Below are 21,270 nucleotides of genomic sequence, written 5' to 3'. Positions count from 1 at the left end.
CAGTGAACTGAATTAGCCTGCATTACTGCATTCAACCAGTGCGCCATCATGGCACCTAAATGGTCTGCAGTTGATTGACTTTGATTAAAGACAACTCGTTCATCTTATAATTTTTTTTCTAATTTCCTCCAGGACTGAAGCTTGTTAATTGCCAGTATGTTTGCATAGAATTTATTGCTATGCCACAAATGTATAGAGATCAGTATTATTATCTGCATACACTATGCATAGTTTTATTTAGCTTCAGTATTTAATAGTTGAAATAAATACCTTGCAGATAGTGCTAGGAAGATTTTTTTTAACTGTTTGAACAAATGGCTTAAGTTTGGCCACATGTCAGATATACTTGCATAGCTTATATTACAAAAGTGAAAGCTGTTTGGAATGTAAAATTGTCTTATATTAAAATCTGGTGGGATGTACATTTAGACAAAAAAATCTTCTTTTATTGGAATGTTTATTCCAAGAGTGTACATTGTATATTAAATAAAAGTTACCTCGGAAACTGACAATGGTAGGATATTACTAAAAAATATGTAGCAAAGAAATAGCGCATAGACATTAATCACTACTGCTATTATTATAATTATAATAGGTTTAAAAAAATAGTATGCCTACTAGTTTTTTTGTCAATATACTCCTAAACTGAACTGCTACACTGCACTATGCTATTTTGCCAATTAAATGGTTTTGCATTATATATTGATGCTAAAATTGAGTATATGGAGCAGTGTGAATTCCCAGGCTCTATTTCAAATGTTACTGTTCTGTACATCATAAGAGAATATATCCCTATCCTTTTTCTGACCAGCTATAGCAGTGGTTCCCAAACTTGGCAACTTTAAGACTTGTGGACTTCAACTCCCAGAATTCTCCAGCCAGCTCTGCTGGAGAATTCTGGGAGTTGAAGTCCACAAGTCTTAAAGTTACCAAGTTTGGGAACCACTGAGCTATAGTATACAGGTAGTAATTTAGCGGACATTTGAAGTTACAGTAGTGTAGAAAAAACGGTTGTGATCAATCTTTATGTTTATAACCATTGTAGCATCCTGGGGTTACCTGACTGCCATTTGACCACTTTGAAGTTGGCTCATATCTGTGACTATTGCAGTGTGCTGAACTCATGTAGACAGTTTTTGGTGCTTTCCAACCATCTTGTGACAAGAAGAGTTAATGAAGACACAAGTTAAATTGTTTCCTTTGTGACTACGGTGCTTAGTGAAAGTTGGTTGTTCTAATTGTTGCTAAGTGAGGACCACTTCTAATAATACCCAATTTAGATAATATAGTTTCATGTAAACAAATCTTTTCTTTCTTACTTCCCTATATTGGTGAAGAGAGTATATTGGTAAAGTCTTGAAATGACGATGGATGATTCTACAGTGTTTTCCAGAAAAAGAAAAAATAACAGTAAGGATAGATATATAGCTGAAGGCCAAAACAATTGTTAAGAATTATTGCCCTCATCAGACAAAAAAATCTGGAAAGAGCAATAGTATAGTAAGAATAAATACTACAACAATATAGGGGAAAAGTGATTTGGAACACAAGTGAACATCTATGTCTTACCACCTAGAAATGTCATATATCAAATACATGAATTACATTACATGAATACATGAATACCCCACTAAGTATAGTGCATTTTCTTTAAGTGGCCAAAAATGCTCTCAATTACCCTTTCCTCTTCAAATATTGCTCACTGCCAAACCTACTGCCCTAAATAGTTAAATGGTTTCTCACTGTAAAAATCTTGTGCTGATGGTCCTATTTTGAAAACCCCGAATGTGTTATAAGAATTTATCATAGTCAAGTGCAGTGGAAAAATCTCTCTCTCTCTCTCTCTCTCTCTCTCTCTCTCTCTCTCTCTCTCTCTCTCTCTTTCTCTCTCTCTCTCTCTCTCTCTCTCTATCTCTCTCTCTCTCTATCTATCTATCTATCTATCTATCTATCTATCTATCTATCTATTTCTCTATCTGTGCATATGCATACGCATATGCATATGCATACGCATATGCATATCCGTCAGCATATGCCAGTGGTGGGTTACGGATTCCATTCCAACCGGTACGGTTGGAACGGAGTCCCCCACATGCACGTGCAAATGATGCTTCCGCAAACCTCCGCAATACTCCAGCTGCTCCGCGGAGTGTCACGCAGGTGCCGTACGTGCCGTACGCATGCACGGAAGCGGCAATAGCAAGTGCTGGTAAGGAGCGTGGGTGGGGCATACCACCTGCAACCCACCACTGGCATACGCATACACATACGCCTCTGGCATACGCATACGCATACACAACTGGCATACGCATACATATATATTTATATTTATGTCAGCCCTCAGGCTGCCATTTGGGGCGAGCATGTCCATGCCAATGTGACTCGCTTGCCCATGTATACACACCACCAATGCCGCCACTGCCCTTAACGCTACTGGGGCTGCCGCTGAAGCCCCTCCCCTCCTCTCTCTGATGTTGGCGAAGCCTGTAGCTGCATGCGGCTCTGCATGGCTTCCCTCATAACTCTGCAGGTGCACCTTCCTGGACAACCGCTGCATTTCAGAACCTACTGGGAAGTAACTTTTCTGCTCGGGTGCAGTTGATGTGGCGAAGGTTGTTGAGGGTCATGGTGATTGGTGCTGGTGGTTAGGAGTGTCATCTGAGTGGAATTGTGAGTGGAACTGGGGGGGGGAAATTGTATGTATGTATGTGTGTGTGTGTGTGTGTGTGTGTGTGTGTGTATATATATGTTGTATTTGTGCTGATAAATAAATAAAGGGAGACTAGTATAGATCTATTAGATCTATTAGATAAAAATCTTTATATATATATATGATGGAAGCAGTTAGCTTCCTCCCATAATTGGGGCTTACCAGGGGTTGTAAAAAAAAATCTAATAGATACCTTTCACCCTGGCTTCGCTGTTAACGGATAAGAGCCTGTGGCCTAATGGCTAAGAAGTTTGCCTAGGATGTAATATAGCCCAGGTTCAAATCCCAGTAAGGGTATGGCTAGCTGATGAGAGCTAAATAGCTTGAAATAGATCTATACTAAGTCTCCCTTTATTTATTTATCAGCACAAATAAAAAAACATATATATGAATGATAATGGTGTTATCTTGGTTAGAACTGACTTGCTTACCTTTGTATCATTGTCATTCAGTGCCAGTTAACACTTGACTGCTAGAGAGAGATAAAAACCTTGCATCAAACAAACCTTTCTCTCTATTGGTTTCTTCAGTATTGGTGACTTGGAATGTGACATTATATTTATATTTCAGTAAATTTTGACAAATGAAAACTAGTATCAAACGAACTGGGTCAACAAGCATCCCCTATAGGGACTTGGACGTTTCACTGCAATTGGACAAACCTTCCATAGAATCAAAGGCTATAGAGAGGAAAGGAAATTAGTTTTGTCCTTTATCACTTATTAGGTTTAATATTTGAATGACTAATTAAAATTATTGACAGATTATAAAGTAATGAAAACCTGCGACTGTCAACATATTTGTTGAGCGAGAAGGGTGGTTCAAAAATGTGAAATATAAATAATCATGGATATTGTATTTTAACATTTTTGTTATTTTTCTTAATTTTTGTCTGTTAAGCACAAGAAAACAGAACTGCACTAAAGAATGAAAAGATCAAGCTTACTAATTCTCTAGCTGTAATGTATACATTCTAAACTATATTGAAGTTTTCAGGAATCTGAAACTTCTGAATTCAATATGATCCCATCTGTTCATTTTAATATTTTTTTCACAGATAGTTTACTGATTGACTACCAGTTTACCTTCAGTCTGTTACAAGAAGATGATCGTCATCACACTGCCATAAACTTCATTGCAAATCCTGAACAGGTAAGTTGATATAAATGAGAACATGTGTTATAATTTTCTATTATAGTTTTATTTTATATGTATCTCTTTTTCTAAACAAATCTCTTTGAAAAACAGAATGGAGCCAAATAGAATTGTGATAGGTAACTTTAAGACAACCAGGAAGTGGTTATGTAACTGTTAGCTTTGCAAACCTTAATACTGAAGCTGACAAAAAATGGCTATTCTTCTCTAGTCCTCTTGTTCTTACAATTTTCACACAGTAAGCTAGTTTGTTATCCCTCATTCAATTTCTTCATTATTTAGTGTTACTCATTTGGTCTATGGGGTTGTATGGTTAGGATTAAGTAATCAAGCTGCTTCTGTGAAGTACAATAATCCTGCTCTGGAAGCAGTCATAAAAACATATAAGGATAAATGATGTAGATATGAAAAAACAACTCCACATAAATCTGTAACATTGTTAAATTTTAGATTAAAAAAAATTATAGACCATATTGGTGGCTGAGTCTTTACTTCTTATACTTTTGTAGGATGAAGAAGTATTCTACTTTCTTATTTTTGTAATTAAACTCATTTACCTTACAAAATAAGACATCATCAGTGATAGGAATAGGAGTTTTAAGTGCTTGGGTATTCTAGTCTATTCCATTATTTCCCTGTGTCAGAGGCCAAATCTTTCCAAATCGATTGAACGTAATCGGGTCCAGTACAAATGAGAGAATGAACTGTTTCATTTATATTGCTGGAGTTAGTGTCAGGTGGACCAGAGTTTTGATTTCTATACATTAGCAATTGCCTCTTTTTCCCCTTTAATCAAATATGCTTTGAATAGTTCACAATAAAAAAGACCATAAAAACAGCAAAACCAGGCAAGATAAAAAATAAAAACAATATAAACCAATATAAAATAATTAAGAGCCAGTTTTGTGTAGGGAGTAAGTCTAGGGAGTAAGACTAGAAAGTAGGGACTTATGAGTTCTAATCCTGCCTTGGGCACAATGCCAGCCAGGTGACCCTGGGCCAGATATTCTCTCTCAGCCCTAGAAAGCAGGCGAACCACTTCCGAAAAACCTTGCCAAGAAAATAGCAGGTACTAGTCAAGGAAGTCAGAAATTCACTGGAAGGTACGCTAACAACAATAATCATATAACTAAATTTCTAGGTAAGTTTTTAAAGGATAAAATAATCAAAAAATTAACTGCTGATAGTCAAATACAATATTTGAAAATGATAAGATGATGTTTCATTATGGCACAATAGGTATTCTGAGACTATTTTCTTTTTTCTTTTTGTTAAAATAATTTTTTTATCGATCCAAAATAATATTGTTTTCATCTCTTTGTACAGTTGATGTTTTCAGTCTTTGATGATTGTCTATTTATATAATACTTTAATACTACCTCCCGTTGAGGAAGCAAAAATTAACATCTGTTGTAATTATTGGACATCATTTCTTGAAGTTTAAGGATTTGGAGATGCAGTATTAAACACTTCTAAAAAAATTCAATCCATCAGCTATTACTTCTCAAACCATATTTTAAGCAAATTGCAATATAGTTCATCTTACAAAATATTAAAATAACTACATAATGCTAAAAGACAATAAAATGTTACATTTAATTCAATTTTCTCCAAATTTAAATTTTTTATCCTTTTTTTCTATTACTGTTTTGGATTTTGAAAATTTTTGGTTCTCTACTAGCAGTTGTATTTAATAGTTCTCTTTACCTGTAGAGATTTTTTCTGTTGATTGCTGGGGGAATGGGAATAGTGCCTTATATGGGTGAACTTTCTTTTCTGAATCAAGTCAATGGTCTTTAGGGTTAATATCGAAGTAGCTATGAACAAAGGTTAAGCTGTTTCTAATGTAATGTTTATGTTTTGTTTTTAAATGTTTAGTCAAACAAAAATCTGGACATATCAATTAATGCATCAAATAACTTTAACCTCAATATCACATGGTCTATTGGCTCTACAGGTAAGAAAGACACCTTATTAGTAGTTTTCCTTTTTAATATTATCTCACGTAGTAACGTGCTTACTATATTTACATGATTGCTTTTCATTTCTTATTAGTAAATGTTAATAAAATACATTCTTTTCCATTCTCATTATGACATTATTAATGACATTACTTAAAACAGATAATTTGCAAATTAAATTAAGGTTCATTAACATGTTAACTTTCTTATTCAATTAAAATTACTTGAGTAACAAAACCTTGTATGCTCTTTAAAATGTTATAGTGGCAGTATTATGAACAGAGTGATTTTAATTAAGATAAATTACTTCCTTGACTACAGCAGAGAGACAGTTTTTTTAATTTCTTTGTTTCAATGTTGAAGCTTGGAATTTAATTATTAAACTTAACATTGATATCAAACAAGAAAATTCTTCTGTGTGTTCTAATAAAAGAATTTGCTTATCATCTGTTCATTCCCCTACACTCAAGCTTTTGGATCCAGTTTTTTTCATTGATTTTTCATTGGTTTTTAATAAAAAGCTTTGTTTAGAAAGTTTCCTTGCATTTGTTCTGTTGACTTTCGGAAAACATATTCAAGGAGACCACCCTTGATTGAATGTTAATGAATTATGCACAATGAAAATGGAGAGTTTGCAATTATATATTTGCATGTATGTTTTCAATATTTGTAAATATATTTGAGGAAGAACACAATATTTGGAAAGGAATTATGACTACACATATTACATAGTGCCAATCTTCCCAGAATAAATTCCACCTCTATCTGATTGATAGATCAGGTGTCAATCTTTTAAATTCTGGACCGTAGAAGAACAACTGAAGGCAGTGAAGTAAATAGTATTACAATCATCTGCAATGGCTGATATTTCATCAATTCCATGTGTTGAATTGAAGCTGAGTACACCTCTATTCGAACACAGAAGAATATCTCTGTTGGGATTATAGGATATTCATAATATTTATCAATTTTAGTACAAGCTAGTAAAATTAAACTTGATAACAATGTTTCAAAAAGAACAAAGACTCTATTCTTCAGTAAATTTACCATATAATGCTTTTTTACAATAAAAATTAATACAAAAATTTAATTTCTGCATAGTACTGGCACTGAATTATGATGTCTAAAGAACGGAGTTATGCCTGTAATTTAAATATTTAGAATGACAAATACAAAACAAATACAAAACAAAATAGTGTTTGTTTTCCAAATATTAATATCAAAAAAGCATATGCTACTCTTATCTCTCCAATGAAAGAAAGACCTTCCTAGATTGTTATACTTAATTGCATTTAATATGAATCTAGGAATTTGATAAATATTGGATGTTTCCTAATCTCATGTCTGGCTGACACCAAAGGATGGATAAGCCCTTCTACTAAACACTTCTCTTCTACTAAATACATTTGAGTTGTGTGTGTGTGTGTGTGTGTGTAAATATTCATTGTTGTCTGATTTAACTAGTTCAGCAATATACAGATTAAATAGCATAGCTGAATAATCTCATTTCTTGCAAATGAAATAAGTTTATCAGGATGGATATTATCTTTGTTAGCAACAGCTGAAAAACTACAGCAATATTTCATAATCAAGACAATTCTATACTTGAATAACTTGGCAGTTTTAGTATAAATTGCTACATATAAATTACTTCTGGAAACTATTAACCATGAAGTTAAATGAAACAAAGTTGCTATAAATTCAATTCCATTATGTATGGTTGAAACAAACTTGTAATAAGATATGTGTATATATTCACATACTGACAAATTTTTTTATTTGTGTAATTGCTTCATTTTTATAATGTAGTTACGTTTCTCTATTATGCTTCATTAACCTATATAATGTCAATCAAATTATACTTTTTTGTACCTTTCTTACATACATACAGTATATAATAGGCATCTTTTTGGATTATGTAATTTAACAATTTTAAAAATGGTTTTTTATTGACTTTGTATACTTTTTAATAGCTGGAACAATATCCGGAGAAGAAATTCCTGTAGTTTCGAAGACTAATATCAAGGAATATAGGGACAGTTTTTCCTGCGAAAAATTCAATTTCAGAAGCAACCCAAATATCACTTTCTATGTATATGTCAGCAACTTTTCATGGCCAATCAAAATACAGGTTAGTATAAACAAATAATAGTGCTTTTTACAGGCTACGAGATATGCACGTCTGAATTCAGAATATGGAGTGATATCTTGGATTATGAATTATGAATATTCTTCTTACTGTGTGTGCATTACTACCCTTTTTTAAAAAAGCTTTTCTGAAACTGCCATCTACAGATATAAAATAAAGATCTAGCTTTATTGTTTGGTGAAAATGCAAATCTATAGGCTAGGCATATTTTTGAGAACCACAATCAATTACCGTATTTTTCAGAGTATAAGACGCACCAAGATTTTGAAGAGGCAAATTAAAAATAAGTTGTTGCACTCTGCAGACCTCCCAAAAACAGCCCGTTTTTTGTGAAGTGCTCCTAACCAGCAAAAAAGGGCATGTTTGTCATGAAAACTGGCCTGTTTTTCATCAAAAAAAGGACATGCATAGGTTTTAGAAGGCTTATAGAGTGCTCCTAGGGCCTGTGGGGAGGGGCAAAAATGGCCTGTTTTTCACTCATTTTTGCCTTCCCCAGCCTCCAGTAGCACTCTGGAAGCCTCCTAAAGGCTATGCACGACCATTTTTGCAAAGGGGGCAGGGTTTTGGGAGGCCAAAAATGCTGTATTCAGTGTATAAGACTCACCCAGATTTTCAGCCTCTTTTTTGAGGGAAAAGGTATGTCTTATACTCCCAAAAATACAGTAGCTATGTGATAACACTGTGATTTGATTCTATAGAAAAAAGAAAAAAAATGCAGAATTTGATAAGCATATGTTAATTGCTTGATCTGTCACAAAAAGCCCTAGTTTATACCTTGCTACTTAAAGGCATATGTGAAGAGTATCTAAATATTTGAGGTTTTTTAAAATATTAGATCTGTATCCTACCTTTTCTATAGGACTGCAGGGTGGTATATGTAATCCTTCCTCATCCATTTTCTTCACTCCAAGAATTTTGAGATTATTTCTACTGAGTGGCTTAAAGTCACCCCTGAACCTCTTTGATTTAGAATAAATTTGAACCAGCGTCTCCTCTGTCCTATACATATAATTTCAACTATCTCAGAAAAAAGAATACTATGGATTACATATATGGATGTATGGATCAATGTTTACTCATTTATGACTCTGTCATATATATTCAACTTTTCATTTTATACAATTACCTTTACCTTCTAGTTTTAAAAGTACTGCTTTGTTTTAATATAAACATTTCTCTAATATGCCATTTAATAGACAAACTTTTCAATATGTCCATTTTTGCTTACATCTTTTTGACATTTTGTAAATAAATATGTGAAGTTTTTCACTGAGAACTATTTTAACAGCCATAGTAATAGACTTCTTTATTATATACACATAGTTGCTGTGAAAAAAAATGTTTATTTAAACACATTCCATAAAATAAATTTGGGAGAAATGGCTTTTATTGCTCTAATTTCATCTAGAATCGTGCAATTAGAAACCTTCATTTCATAGTTGTAACCAAGATTTGGGGATACTTTGATGTAAGAATAGGCAGCAATTTTCTTTATATCTTTCTTTTTCACATAATTTTGGAGGGTTCTGTAACTTTCTGGACAAAGATTTGGAGGAGAAACTATGGATAAAAAGTAGAATTTCAGAATGTTCCCGACAATTTATTTAAGAAATGAGCAGCCCTCTGCTATTTCCCAAAGCATATTCTTGTTGTGATTCACAGGTATTTGGATTTTCTACTTCCTTTTGTGGAACAATATTGATTCTTGAATCAAGATGACAAAATAATGTCATTGAAAAAGTATAAGAAACAGCAACACATATTAATCAGTCTGAGAATCTTTATAATATTTTCTAATAGAAAAGCTCTCTTATACTCTTCTGCAATTTACACTACATCATAGATGGTTAATAGAATGATATAATAATAATAATAATAATAATAATAATAATAATAATAATAATGGTTTCTGGCTCAAATATCTGACCAGTTTACATGCAATATTGGCCAGGCAATTGAATGAAATTTTACAAAACGGCCAAATTGATGAATGGTTGACAACTGGAAAAACATACTTGATTCAGAAAGATGCAACTAAAGGAACAACACCTGAAAACTACAGACCAATAACATGCTTGCCAACAACCTTCAAATTACTCACAGGCATTATTGCAGATAATATGATGGATTATTTGGAAACAAACAACATCTTACCAGTAGAGCAAAAAGGCAACAAAAGAAGGAGCAGGGGCACAAAAGATCAGCTTCTAATTGATAAAATGATATTAGAAAATTGTAAGAACAGAAAAACGAACTTGAATATGGTCTGGATTGATTACAAAAAGGCATTTGACTCACTGCCACATAGTTGGATCATAAAATGCTTAGAAACAACTGGCATTAGCAAAAATATTACATCCTTTACTGAAAAGGCGATGAAACAATGGAGAACTGAGTTGGCAGTAGGGAATGAGATCTACGGAATGGTTAATATCAAGCGAGGAATTTTCCAGGGTGATTCACTTTCACCTCTTCTCTTCATCATCGCAATGATCCCACTAACAGTAATCTTAAAAAAATGAAATTAGGCTACCAAATAGCCAAAGAAGCTGAAAAAAATTCGCATTTACTGTATATAGATGATTTGAAACTCTATGGAAAGTCAGAAATAGAAATCCAATCATTGACAAACACAGTCCGAGTATTCAGCACCGATATTTCAATGCAGTTTGGCATGGAAAAATGTGCCACTGTATCCATAAAAAGGGGCAAAATCACTGCATGTGAGGGAATTGAAATGCCCAATGGCCAATTAATTAAATGCAAAGAAAATGAAGCCTACAAATACTTAGGCATTCTGCAGTTGGATAACATCAAGCATGAAGAAGTAAAAACTATTGTCAGGCGAGAGTACACCAACAGAGTTAGGAAAATTTTGAAATCTAAATTGAATGGTGGAAATACAATCAAGGCCATAAATACCTGGGCAATACCAGTTATAAGATACACAGCTGGTATAGTTAACTGGACACAAGCTGATTTGGACCTTTTGGACCGAAAAACCAGGAAACTAATGACAATGCACTACAGTTTACATCCACGTGGTGATACTGATAGACTATATCTGCCCCGAAAGTCAGGTGGCAGAGGATTATTACAAGTGAAGCAAACAGTTGAAGAAGAAAAACATGCACTGGCTGATTATTTAAAAGAAAGTCAAGAACATCTATTAATCGAAGTAAAGAACAAAAATCTACTGAAGGCCCAACAGACGAAACAAGAATACAGAAAAGATGTGATAAAATCAAGAATGGAGAGTTGGCAGAACAAAGCACTGCATGGCCAATTTCTGGAAAAAATAAAAGATAAAGTGGACAGTGAACAAACTTGGTTATGGTTAACAACAGGTACATTAAAGAAAGAAACAGTGTCACTAATCCTGGCTGCGCAAGAACAAGCTATCCGCACAAATGCCATTAAGGCCAAAATCGAAAAATCCTCTGATGATGCCAAATGCAGATTTTGCAAAGAAGCTGATGAAACTGTTGATCACATACTCGGCTGCTGTAAAAAAATCACGCAGACTGATTATAAATTGCGGCACAATTCAGTAGCACAAATGATCCATTGGAATTTGTGCAAAAATTATAATATTAAAACAGCAACAAACTGGTGGGAACATCAGCCTGAAAAAGTCACCGAAAATCAGATGGTTAAGATCTTGTGGGATTTCCGTATACAAACTGACAAAATACTGGCGCATAATACACCAGACATCACACTGGTGGAGAAAAATAAGGTCACAATCATAGACATCGCAATACCAGGTGATAGCAGGGTCGCCGAGAAGGAACATGAAAAAATCGCAAGATACCAGGATTTAAAAATCAAAATTCAACGACTATGGCACAAACCAGCAGTGATAATTCCAGTGGTAATTGGCACACTGGGTGCTATTCCAAAAGCACTGGAATTACATTTAAAACAGTTAAAAATTGACAAAATCACCATCAGTCAAATGCAAAAAGCCGCACTGCTTGGATCTGCACGCATATTACGAAAATACGTTATGACGTCCTAGGCCCCTGGGTGGGGCCTGACTAGTAACCAATGCCATATCCGGCGAAACAACTGGCCGCTGTGATACAATTGTATAATAATAATGATGGTGGAAATACAATCAAGGCCATAAATACCTGGGCAATACCAGTTATAAGATACACAGCTGGTATAGTTAACTGGACCCAAGCTGATTTGGACATTTTGGACCGAAAAACCAGGTAACTAATGACAATGCACTACAGTTTACATCCACGTGGTGATATTGATAGACTGTACCTCCCTGAAAATCAGGTGGCAGAGGATTATTACAAGTGAAGCAAACAGTTGAAGAAGAAAAACATGCACTGGCTGATTATTTAAAAGAAAGTCAAGAACATCTATTAATCGAAGTAAAGAACAAAAATCTACTGAAGGCCCAACAGACGAAACAAGAATACAGAAAAGATGTGATAAAATCAAGAATGGAGAGTTGGCAGAACAAAGCACTGCATGGCCAATTTCTGGAAAAAATAAAAGATAAAGTGGACAGTGAACAAACTTGGTTATGGTTAACAACAGGTACATTAAAGAAAGAAACAGAGTTACTAATCCTGGCTGCACAAGAACAAGCTATCCGCACAATTGCCATTAAGGCCAAAATCGAAAAATCCTCTGATGATGCCAAATGCAGACTTTGCAAAGAAGCTGATGAAACTGTTGATCACATACTCAGCTGCTGTAAAAAAATCACGCAGACTGATTATAAATTGCGGCACAATTCAGTAGCGCAAATGATCCATTGGAATTTGTGCAAAAATTATAATATTAAAACAGCAACAAACTGGTGGGAACATCAGCCTGAAAAAGTCACCGAAAATCAGATGGTCAAGATCTTGTGGGATTTCCGTATACAAACCGACAAAATACTGGCACATAATACACCAGACATCACACTGGTTGGATCTGCACGCATATTATGAAAATACGTTACGATCTGCACGCATATTACGAAAATACGTTACAACGTCCTAGGCCCCTGGTGGGGCCCGACTAGTAACCAATTCCAAATCCAGTGAAACAACTGGCCGCTGTGATACAATTGTATAATAATAATAGCAATAATAGTTACAATCATAGACATTGCAATACCAGGTGATAGCAGGGTCGATGAGAAGGAATGTGAAAAAATCGCAAAATACCAGGACTTAAAAATCGAAATTCAATGACTATGGCACAAACCAGCAATGGTAATTCCAGTGGTAATTGGCACACTGGGTGCTATTCCAAAAGCACTGGAATTACATTTAAAACAGTTAAAAATTGACAAGATCACCATCAGTCAAATGCAAAAAGCCGCACTGCTTGGATCTGCACGCATATTATGAAAATACGTTACGACGTCCTAGGCCCTTGGGTGGGGCCCAACTAGAAATCAATGCCAAATCCGGCGAAAGAACTGGCCGCTGTGATACAATTTTGTTGTTGCAAACAATAATAATAATATCACATACTCAGCTGCTGTAAAAAAATTGCGCAAACTGATTATAAATTGCGGCACAATTCAGTAGTACAAATGATCCATTGGAATTTGTGCAAACATTATAATATTAAAACAGCAACAAACTGGTGGGAACATCAACCTGAAAAAGTCACCGAAAATCAGATGGTCAAGATCTTGTGGGATTTTCGCATACAAACAAACAAAATACTGGCGCATAATACACCGGACATCACACTGGTTGAGAAAAATAAGGTCACAATCATAGACATCGCAATACCATTTGATAGCAGGGTCCCCGAGAAGGAACATGAAAAAATTGCAAAATACCAGGACTTAAAAATCGAAATTCAACTACTATGGCACAAACCAGCAGTGGTAATTCCAGTGGTAATTGGCACACTGGGTGCTATTCCAAAAGCACTGGAATTACATTTAAAACAGTTAAAAATTGACAAAATCACCATCAGTCAAATGCAAAAAGCCGCACTGCTTGGATCTGCACGCATATTACGAAAATACGTTACGACGTCCTAGGCCCCTGGGTGGGGCCCGACTAGTGACCAATTCCAAATCCGGTGAAACAACTGCCACTGTGATACAATTGTATAATAATAATAATAATAATAATAAAGAAATGTATAGAAATCCAGAATTGAGAAGACAGCAAATTCTGTCCCTGCAAAGAAACTGAAGAAATAGTTACAGTACCTAGTTAGTGGCTTCAAGATCACACAGAATGAAACCATATCATGACAAAGCACCAACAATTTGCAATGGAATATCTGACAGAAATCCATTTGCCTGCAAGCAAGGACTGGTGGGATTACAAATAGACAAAAGGTCTGGATAATGGATGTGCCACTACCTGGAGACATCAGAACTGAAAGGAAAGAACTGGAAAAAATCAACAATGTAGAGACTTGCAAGTATAAGTAGACAGCTCTGGCAAAAGAAGCAAAGATAGTACCAATAATTATAGACATCTTGAATACAATCCCAAAACAACTGGAGTGCAACAATACATTTAAAACTATCAAACAATAGGACATTAGGAAGCTTATAGAGTGCTCCTGGGGACTTTGGGGGGGGGTGCAATATTGAGCAAAAAACGGTCCACTATTTGCTCATTTCTGCCCTCCCCAGCCCCCAGGAGCTCCCCAGCCCCCAGGAGTCAATGAGGAAACCAGCCCCTGAACGCCTCCTATAAGCTATGCATGGCCATTTTGGTGAAGGGGCGGGGTTTGGGGAGACAAAAAATTCCTATATTCAGTGTATAAGACGCACCCAGATTTTCAGCCTCTTTTTTGAGGGAAAAAGGTGAGTCTTATACTCCCAAAAATATGGTAGGAAGTTCATAGTTACAGTTTTCTTTAGGAATACACAGTGTCAATAGGTAGAATTATCTGATCTTATGTTTTGAATGAATGAAACTTCTACTTCTTCTTTGTTTATGTTTAGTTTACTTTATTGTCATTGCACCTTGTACATCAAAATTAAATGTGATCTTCAGTGTATAATGACAATTCAGGTTGTGGTTGTTAATCATGTGCAGTCATTAAGCACAACATCAGGTAGTGGCTGGTTTCCTCATTGACTTGACTTATTGGAAGCTGGCAGTGAAGATCACAAGTGGTGATGATGTGACTGTGGGAAGCTGTGACCATTGTAACTGTGCTGGTTGCCAAGTGCCTCAATCATGATTCTGTGATTGTGGGGACATTCCGACAGCCACAACTTCAATAACAAAGCATAATGATACCCCTGATGACAACAATTGGACCAACCACTTGGTGGCCCCTGTAGTACCCTGAGGTCTCTGGCCTGCTGGCAAGACCATGTCTTCATGCGTTTTGAAAGAATGTTGAATGGACAACCTTATTTCTGCAAGGATGATGTTCCACATACATCTTCAATTCGTCTCAGCTTAAAAAGAACGCCTGCACAGCATCCTCTCTTTCTCTTCCTGTCCCTCTGTTTTCTCCTCCTCTTCCTTCTTCTTGCAGAGATAGTAATCCATGGCTTCCCCGGGGCCTAGCTGCCTCTTCCGGTATTTTATGAGAACGTATAAAATTGTCTGTAATAGTCTTTTCACATTTCAATCCAATTTGTAATAAGGCTTGTTGACTATAGATGCCCCTTGCCCCACAGGGTTCATTTCATATATTATGCTTTGCAAAGCTTTTGATTGAAAGGATTGTGTTATAATATATAGAAGTGTGTACAAAACATTTCTTTCAAAACTCTTCAAGCAACTCTCTTATTTGCAAAGCTTCCACAATTACATGTGCAGCCACTTTGCTAGAATGATATTGAAGTGAAGTTCCTGTGTATGCACATACATGAAGCCACAGCGGAGAACAATTTCTCTAGCAGCTGTGCAAGTACAGGGAATCAGATTTGCATTCACAAGAGACTGTACATAAATTATGTTTCTCACAGCAACTTAAATGATGTGAAACAATATTGATTTACTGCTCAATCTTCTAAAGGTTCTAAACTCCATAATGATTTTGGTGGCAATTGTTTGCCAATGAATAAAGACTACATTTTTAAAATATATTGATCAAACACTGGAATGTTAAGGCAGGATACTTTCATTTTCTAAAACTATTTTGAATATATTAATCTGGTGATTGAAACATCTGTTTTTCTTTAAAGAAATATCAAACAGAGTTATAAGAGCAACATCTTAAAGCAGGCACCATTAAACATGGGCTGAGGTGGGAGAGACACTGTAATGAAAATTAAGATTAAATTTAGTTTTTAGAAACAGCTGGAAAGTCATCAGATTGCCAATCAACATTCTTGATCAAAATCATTGAAGTGAATCTTCAGGCAAAAAGAAACAATGAAATCTCATGACATTTGGCAATATCATGCGATTTCTCTCATTTTTAAAAAAGTAATATTTATTTAGTTTAAAATTGCATAAATATCATATGTGAGTAACATGTCTCACAGAAGCTACACAAAACTTTTGCGCTAAGTCAACATAATGATATGGCCTCCTAGGACCTCCCCAAACTTGCCTAGGAGGCATGGCTGCCATCAAAAGCATGGGGGCATTCCAGGGTGTCTCCCCCCCCCCACTGGTTCCCTGCCTCCCTTCCCAGTGAACTTTGCCAAGATGTGGTTTTCCTCCCATCCCTTGTGCCCGGTTCCCGCTGAGCTCCGGTAAGGAGGAGAAGAGCCTTTGGGGAGTGAAGAGGAAGAGGAGGGAGGAAAAGGAGATTCGTGTGGGGCCGTGCTAGCTGGGCAACCGGCAAACATTGTAAAACTGTGATTCACTAAACGACCACACTACTTACTGATGGAAGTTTCATCAGTCCTAATTGTAGCTGTAAGTGAAGGACTACGTGAAATGGGGCAAAACGAATTAGATGTATAGTTTATAGTATGCCTGTGTATACTTTATAATGTCTCCTCTTCTGTGCAGTCTATGGGCATCCTGTATGGGAATAAGAAATGCTGGTTGATTGGTTCTTAGTGCTCTGAATTGAGTTGTTTTATAGAGTTTATAGAGTTTTATTGGGATTTATAGGCCGCCCTTTTCCCTGAGGGGACTCAGGGCGGCTTACAACCACAAGGGAAGGGGGTGCAGCGTCAAAAAAAAACAAAACAGAATGTGAACAAAGAAAAAAAATAGTAAAAACACAACTTTCGTTCAGCAATCAAACACTCGGGCGGGTAAATTAGGAACCTATCCCCAGGCCTGCTGGGAGAGCCAGATCTTGAGGGCTGCGCGGAAGGTCTGGATGGTGGTGAGGGTACGGATCTCAACGGGGAGGTCGTTCCACAGGGTCGGAGCTGCCACAGAAAAGGCTCTCCTCCGTGTGGTCGCCAGTCGGCATTGACTGGCAGATGGGATTCGGAGGAGGCCCAGTCTGTGCGATCTAATTGGTCGATTTAGGGAGGTAATCGGCAGAAGGCGGTCTCTCAAGTACCCAGATCCACTACCATGGAGTGCTTTAAAGGTGGTCATCAGTACCCTGAAGCGCACCCGGAGACCAACAGGTAGCCAGTGCAGCTCGCGGAGGATGGGTGTAGCGTGGGCGAACCGCGGTGCGCCCACTATCACTCGCGCGGCTGCATTCTGGACTAGCTGTAGCCGCCGGATGCACTTCAAGGGCAACCCCATGTAGAGCCCATTGCAGTATTCCAGCCTAGAGATCACAAGGGCTCGAGTGACTGTTGTGAGAGCCTCCCGGTCTAGGTAGGGCCGCAACTGGCGGACCAGGCGAACCTGGGCGAATGCCCCCCTGGTCACAGCTGACAGCTGGTGGTCAAAAGTCAGCTGTGGGTCCAGGAGGACTCCTAAGTTGCGGACCCTATCTGAGGGGTATAAAATTTGACCCCCCAGCCTAAGCGTTGGTACATTGGCCAAATTATTGGGAGGGAAGCACAACAGCCACTCGGTCTTGTCCGGGTTGAGTACCAGTTTGTTAGCGCTCATCCAGTTCTTAACGGCCTCTAGACCCTGGTTCATCACGTCCACCGCTTCATTGAGTTGGCACGGGGCGGACAGATACAGCTGCGTATCGTCCGCGTATTGGTGGTATTTTATCCCGTGCCTCCGAATGATCTCGCCCAGCGGTTTCATGTATATGTTAAATAGTAGGGGGGATAAGACCGAGCCCTGCGGCACCCCACATGTTAGGGGCCTCAGGGACGATCTCTGCCCCCCGACCAACACCGACTGCGACCTGTCCGAGAGGTAGGAGGAGAACCACCGTAAAACAGTGCCTCCCACTCCCACCTCCCGCAGTCGTCGCAGAAGGATACCATGGTCGATGGTATCGAAAGCCGCTGAGAGGTCAAGGAGAACCAGGATGGACGCATAGCCTCCATCTCTGGCCCTCCAGAGATCATCGGTCAATGCGACCAAAGCGGTTTCTGTGCTGTAACCAGGTCTGAAGCCGGACTGGAAGGGGTCAAGATAACTAGCTTCCTCCAAGGCCCGTTGAAGCTGGAAGGCCACCACCTTCTCAACAACCTTCCCGATAAAGGGGAGGTTGGAGACAGGACGGAAGTTGTTTAAAATGGCTGGATCCAAGGATGGTTTCTTCAGGAGGGGTCTCACCACCGCCGTTTTAAGTACGGCGGGGAAGTGCCCCTCCCGAAGGGAGGCGGTCACAACCGCCTGGATCCAGCCATGTGTCACCTCCCTGCTGTTGGCAACCAGCCAGGAGGGACACGGGTCCAGAATACAAGTGGAGGCACTTACAGCTCGAATGGCCTTGTCCACATCCCCAGAGGCAACATCCTGGAACTCAACCCAGAGATGGTCTGCCAAGTGGTCCTCCTGTGTCTCGGCTGGATCTACTGCGGTGGAGTCCAAGTCCGACCGAAACCGAGCTACTTTGTCCGCCAGGAATTGAGCATAGTTGTTTGCTTACAGATGTTTCATTACCCAAACTAGGTAACCTCATCAGTGCTAGTAAAGAGTGGGGTTTTCTGTCAGTTAACATTCTAGTGGCTTGCCCTGTCAATGTTGGTGGCAGTAGTCTTAAAGCAGGGTTGGGCTAGGATTCTGCCCAGTTTGGCGAACCCCCAAATGCCACCTCTGGCTGGTCATGCCCACCGCGCTCCTCCCACCCCACTCTACCTCTCCCATGAGTCTCCACGCGACTTATTCTCATCCTCCCGGAGGCTCAAGAAAAGCCTCCAAAGTCTGGAGAGGGAAAAAAATGCCCTCCCACTGACTAGGCCATGTCCAGGCCCACCCAGCAATGGGGAAGCAAACCCGTTGCTGCACTTTTTTGAAGCCCACCCCTGTCTTAAAGCTTCTTTGATTGGGCTATTTACTGTTAGCTTCTTTGGCAATTCCTTGTATTTCAAAATATGTAGCTGTTACAAAACACTTCCTTTCTTTTGCCAGTAGGTGGCATAGTTGGAGACAACTATGTTGCTGACTCCATAAAGCTGTTTTTCTGTAAACTAGAAAGCTCTTCAATGCAAAGTCTTCAATTCTAAAATTAAAATGTGTTTGTTTAGGAAATTCAGAGTTGACCACAACTTCAATCTGCTTGTTTTTCACAAGAAACAATCTTTAAAAGAGTTCAAGGCACACTGATAACTGGTGGAAATAAACATTTCAGATTGGAAATTATGTTTACAACACTTTCCTTTCACAGCCATATAATGTATCCCTCTCCAGTTTTGACACATGATACCAGTGATATTAGAAAAACAGTGGAACTTTATCGCCTTATGCGCCATTTTCTAGATCGCGGTTATTTCACTGTATCGTTCCAAACGACTTTTAGGAAAACAGTCACAAAATGTTATTAAATGCATTTGGTGCTTTAACTTGTGTAGTGCCAAAGTTTCCTCCTGTATCCTGTAATCTGAACTGTTGCTCCTTCATTTGAAGCAACTTCTTTCCATTATTTTTCAAAATAAATAAATAAATACATACATACATACATACATAGATACATAGATACATAGATACATACATACATACATACATACATACATACATACATATTTCAGCAAACTTCTCTTGGATGTGACATGCAACATTTGCCTTTACCTCTTTGTGAAGTAAACCCAGGAGGTACCCGGTTTCCGTGAAAATAAGACCTCCCTGAATAATAAGCCCAATCGGGCTTTTGAACACATGCGCTAAAATAGGCCCTCCCCTGAAAATAAGCCCTCCCCAAAATATTGCAACACAGCAGCAGCCATGAAGTGACCACGTTCGCTGCCTCCTGCATCTCAAAAATAATAAGACTTCCCCCAAATAAGGTCAAGTCCTACAGAACTGCCCATACCTGATCTACAAACAGCAACAAATAAAAAACCAATGCTGCAATCTACTCCTTTATAGGTGCAGGAGGAAGGAGGAATTTAAAAATGCTTTAATTGCCATAAGCAAATACTACCTACTTGAAAACAAAAAAAAACCCAACAACAACATATAACACCCAACGTTTGTGATCTTCAGTCTGCCTTGAGTTGAGGAAAAACAAGAATAGTGCAATGCCACCAACCTTCCTTGGTGTTTATAGAAGTACATAAAATTAAAGGAATCCCTGAGGATTTTACTCCACTAGTTGTTACCCACTATAGGAGGCAGTGCTCATCTCCGTTTCAAGGCCATGGATCCAGCGCAGACATTTCCACAGTCATGTGGCCAGCATGACATCATGGAGTTTTGTTACCTTCCCAGCAAAGTGGTACCTGTTTGCCTACTTGCATTTGCATGCTTTCGAACTGCTAGGTTGGCAGGAGCTGGAGTGAGGAATGGGAACTCATCCGATCATGTGGCACTCGGGTCTGGAACCTGGGCTCTTGGCTTTCCAGTCGACAAGCGCAGCATCTTAATCGCTGAGTCACTGCATTCCCCTACACACATAGAAATACGTCGCTATATAAAAGTCAACATGCAACTTTGTAGAGTGCAAAATGTTTGATGATTGAACATTCCCAACTACAGATTGTTCTCTTTTGATCCTAGAATCAGTTTTGAGGACTGGTCATTTCTGAAACGATGGAATAGGTCCATGATGGCGAACCTATGACATGTGTGCCGGTGGTGGCATGCAGAGCCATCTCTTTGGGCACGCCAGCCATTCCCTGTTGCTCTTCCAGCTTCCAGCTAGTTTTTGAACAAGTGGGAGCTACGGGACCTGGAAGAGCATCTCCCCGGCATGCATGTGCATGCCGGAAATCGGTAGCTCAGCTTCCTGGCATGCACATGCATGCCGGGGAACTGGTCTTCCATTTTCCGGTTCTCCCCTGCACGCACACAGTCCCGTTTCGGTACTCAGTGCCGAAAGGTTTCGCCAACACTGGAATAGGTTGTACT

General features: G+C 38.2%; 1 protein-coding gene across 1 annotated transcript in view; it reads left to right on the top strand.

Moving 5' to 3' along the window:
- The window catches only part of ATRNL1 (attractin like 1), a 520,320-nt gene that overhangs the window by 177,312 nt on the left and 321,738 nt on the right, over positions 1 to 21,270 (top strand). The window contains exons 22-24 of the mRNA XM_032225338.1: positions 3,768 to 3,862; positions 5,744 to 5,822; positions 7,800 to 7,957. Coding sequence (XP_032081229.1) covers positions 3,768 to 3,862; positions 5,744 to 5,822; positions 7,800 to 7,957 — 332 coding nt within the window. The remainder of the gene's footprint in view (positions 1 to 3,767; positions 3,863 to 5,743; positions 5,823 to 7,799; positions 7,958 to 21,270) is intronic.

The sequence above is a fragment of the Thamnophis elegans genome, chromosome 10, assembly GCF_009769535.1.
Source record: "Thamnophis elegans isolate rThaEle1 chromosome 10, rThaEle1.pri, whole genome shotgun sequence".
NCBI lineage: Eukaryota > Metazoa > Chordata > Lepidosauria > Squamata > Colubridae > Thamnophis > Thamnophis elegans.
This window is presented reverse-complemented; position numbering and strand designations above follow the sequence as displayed.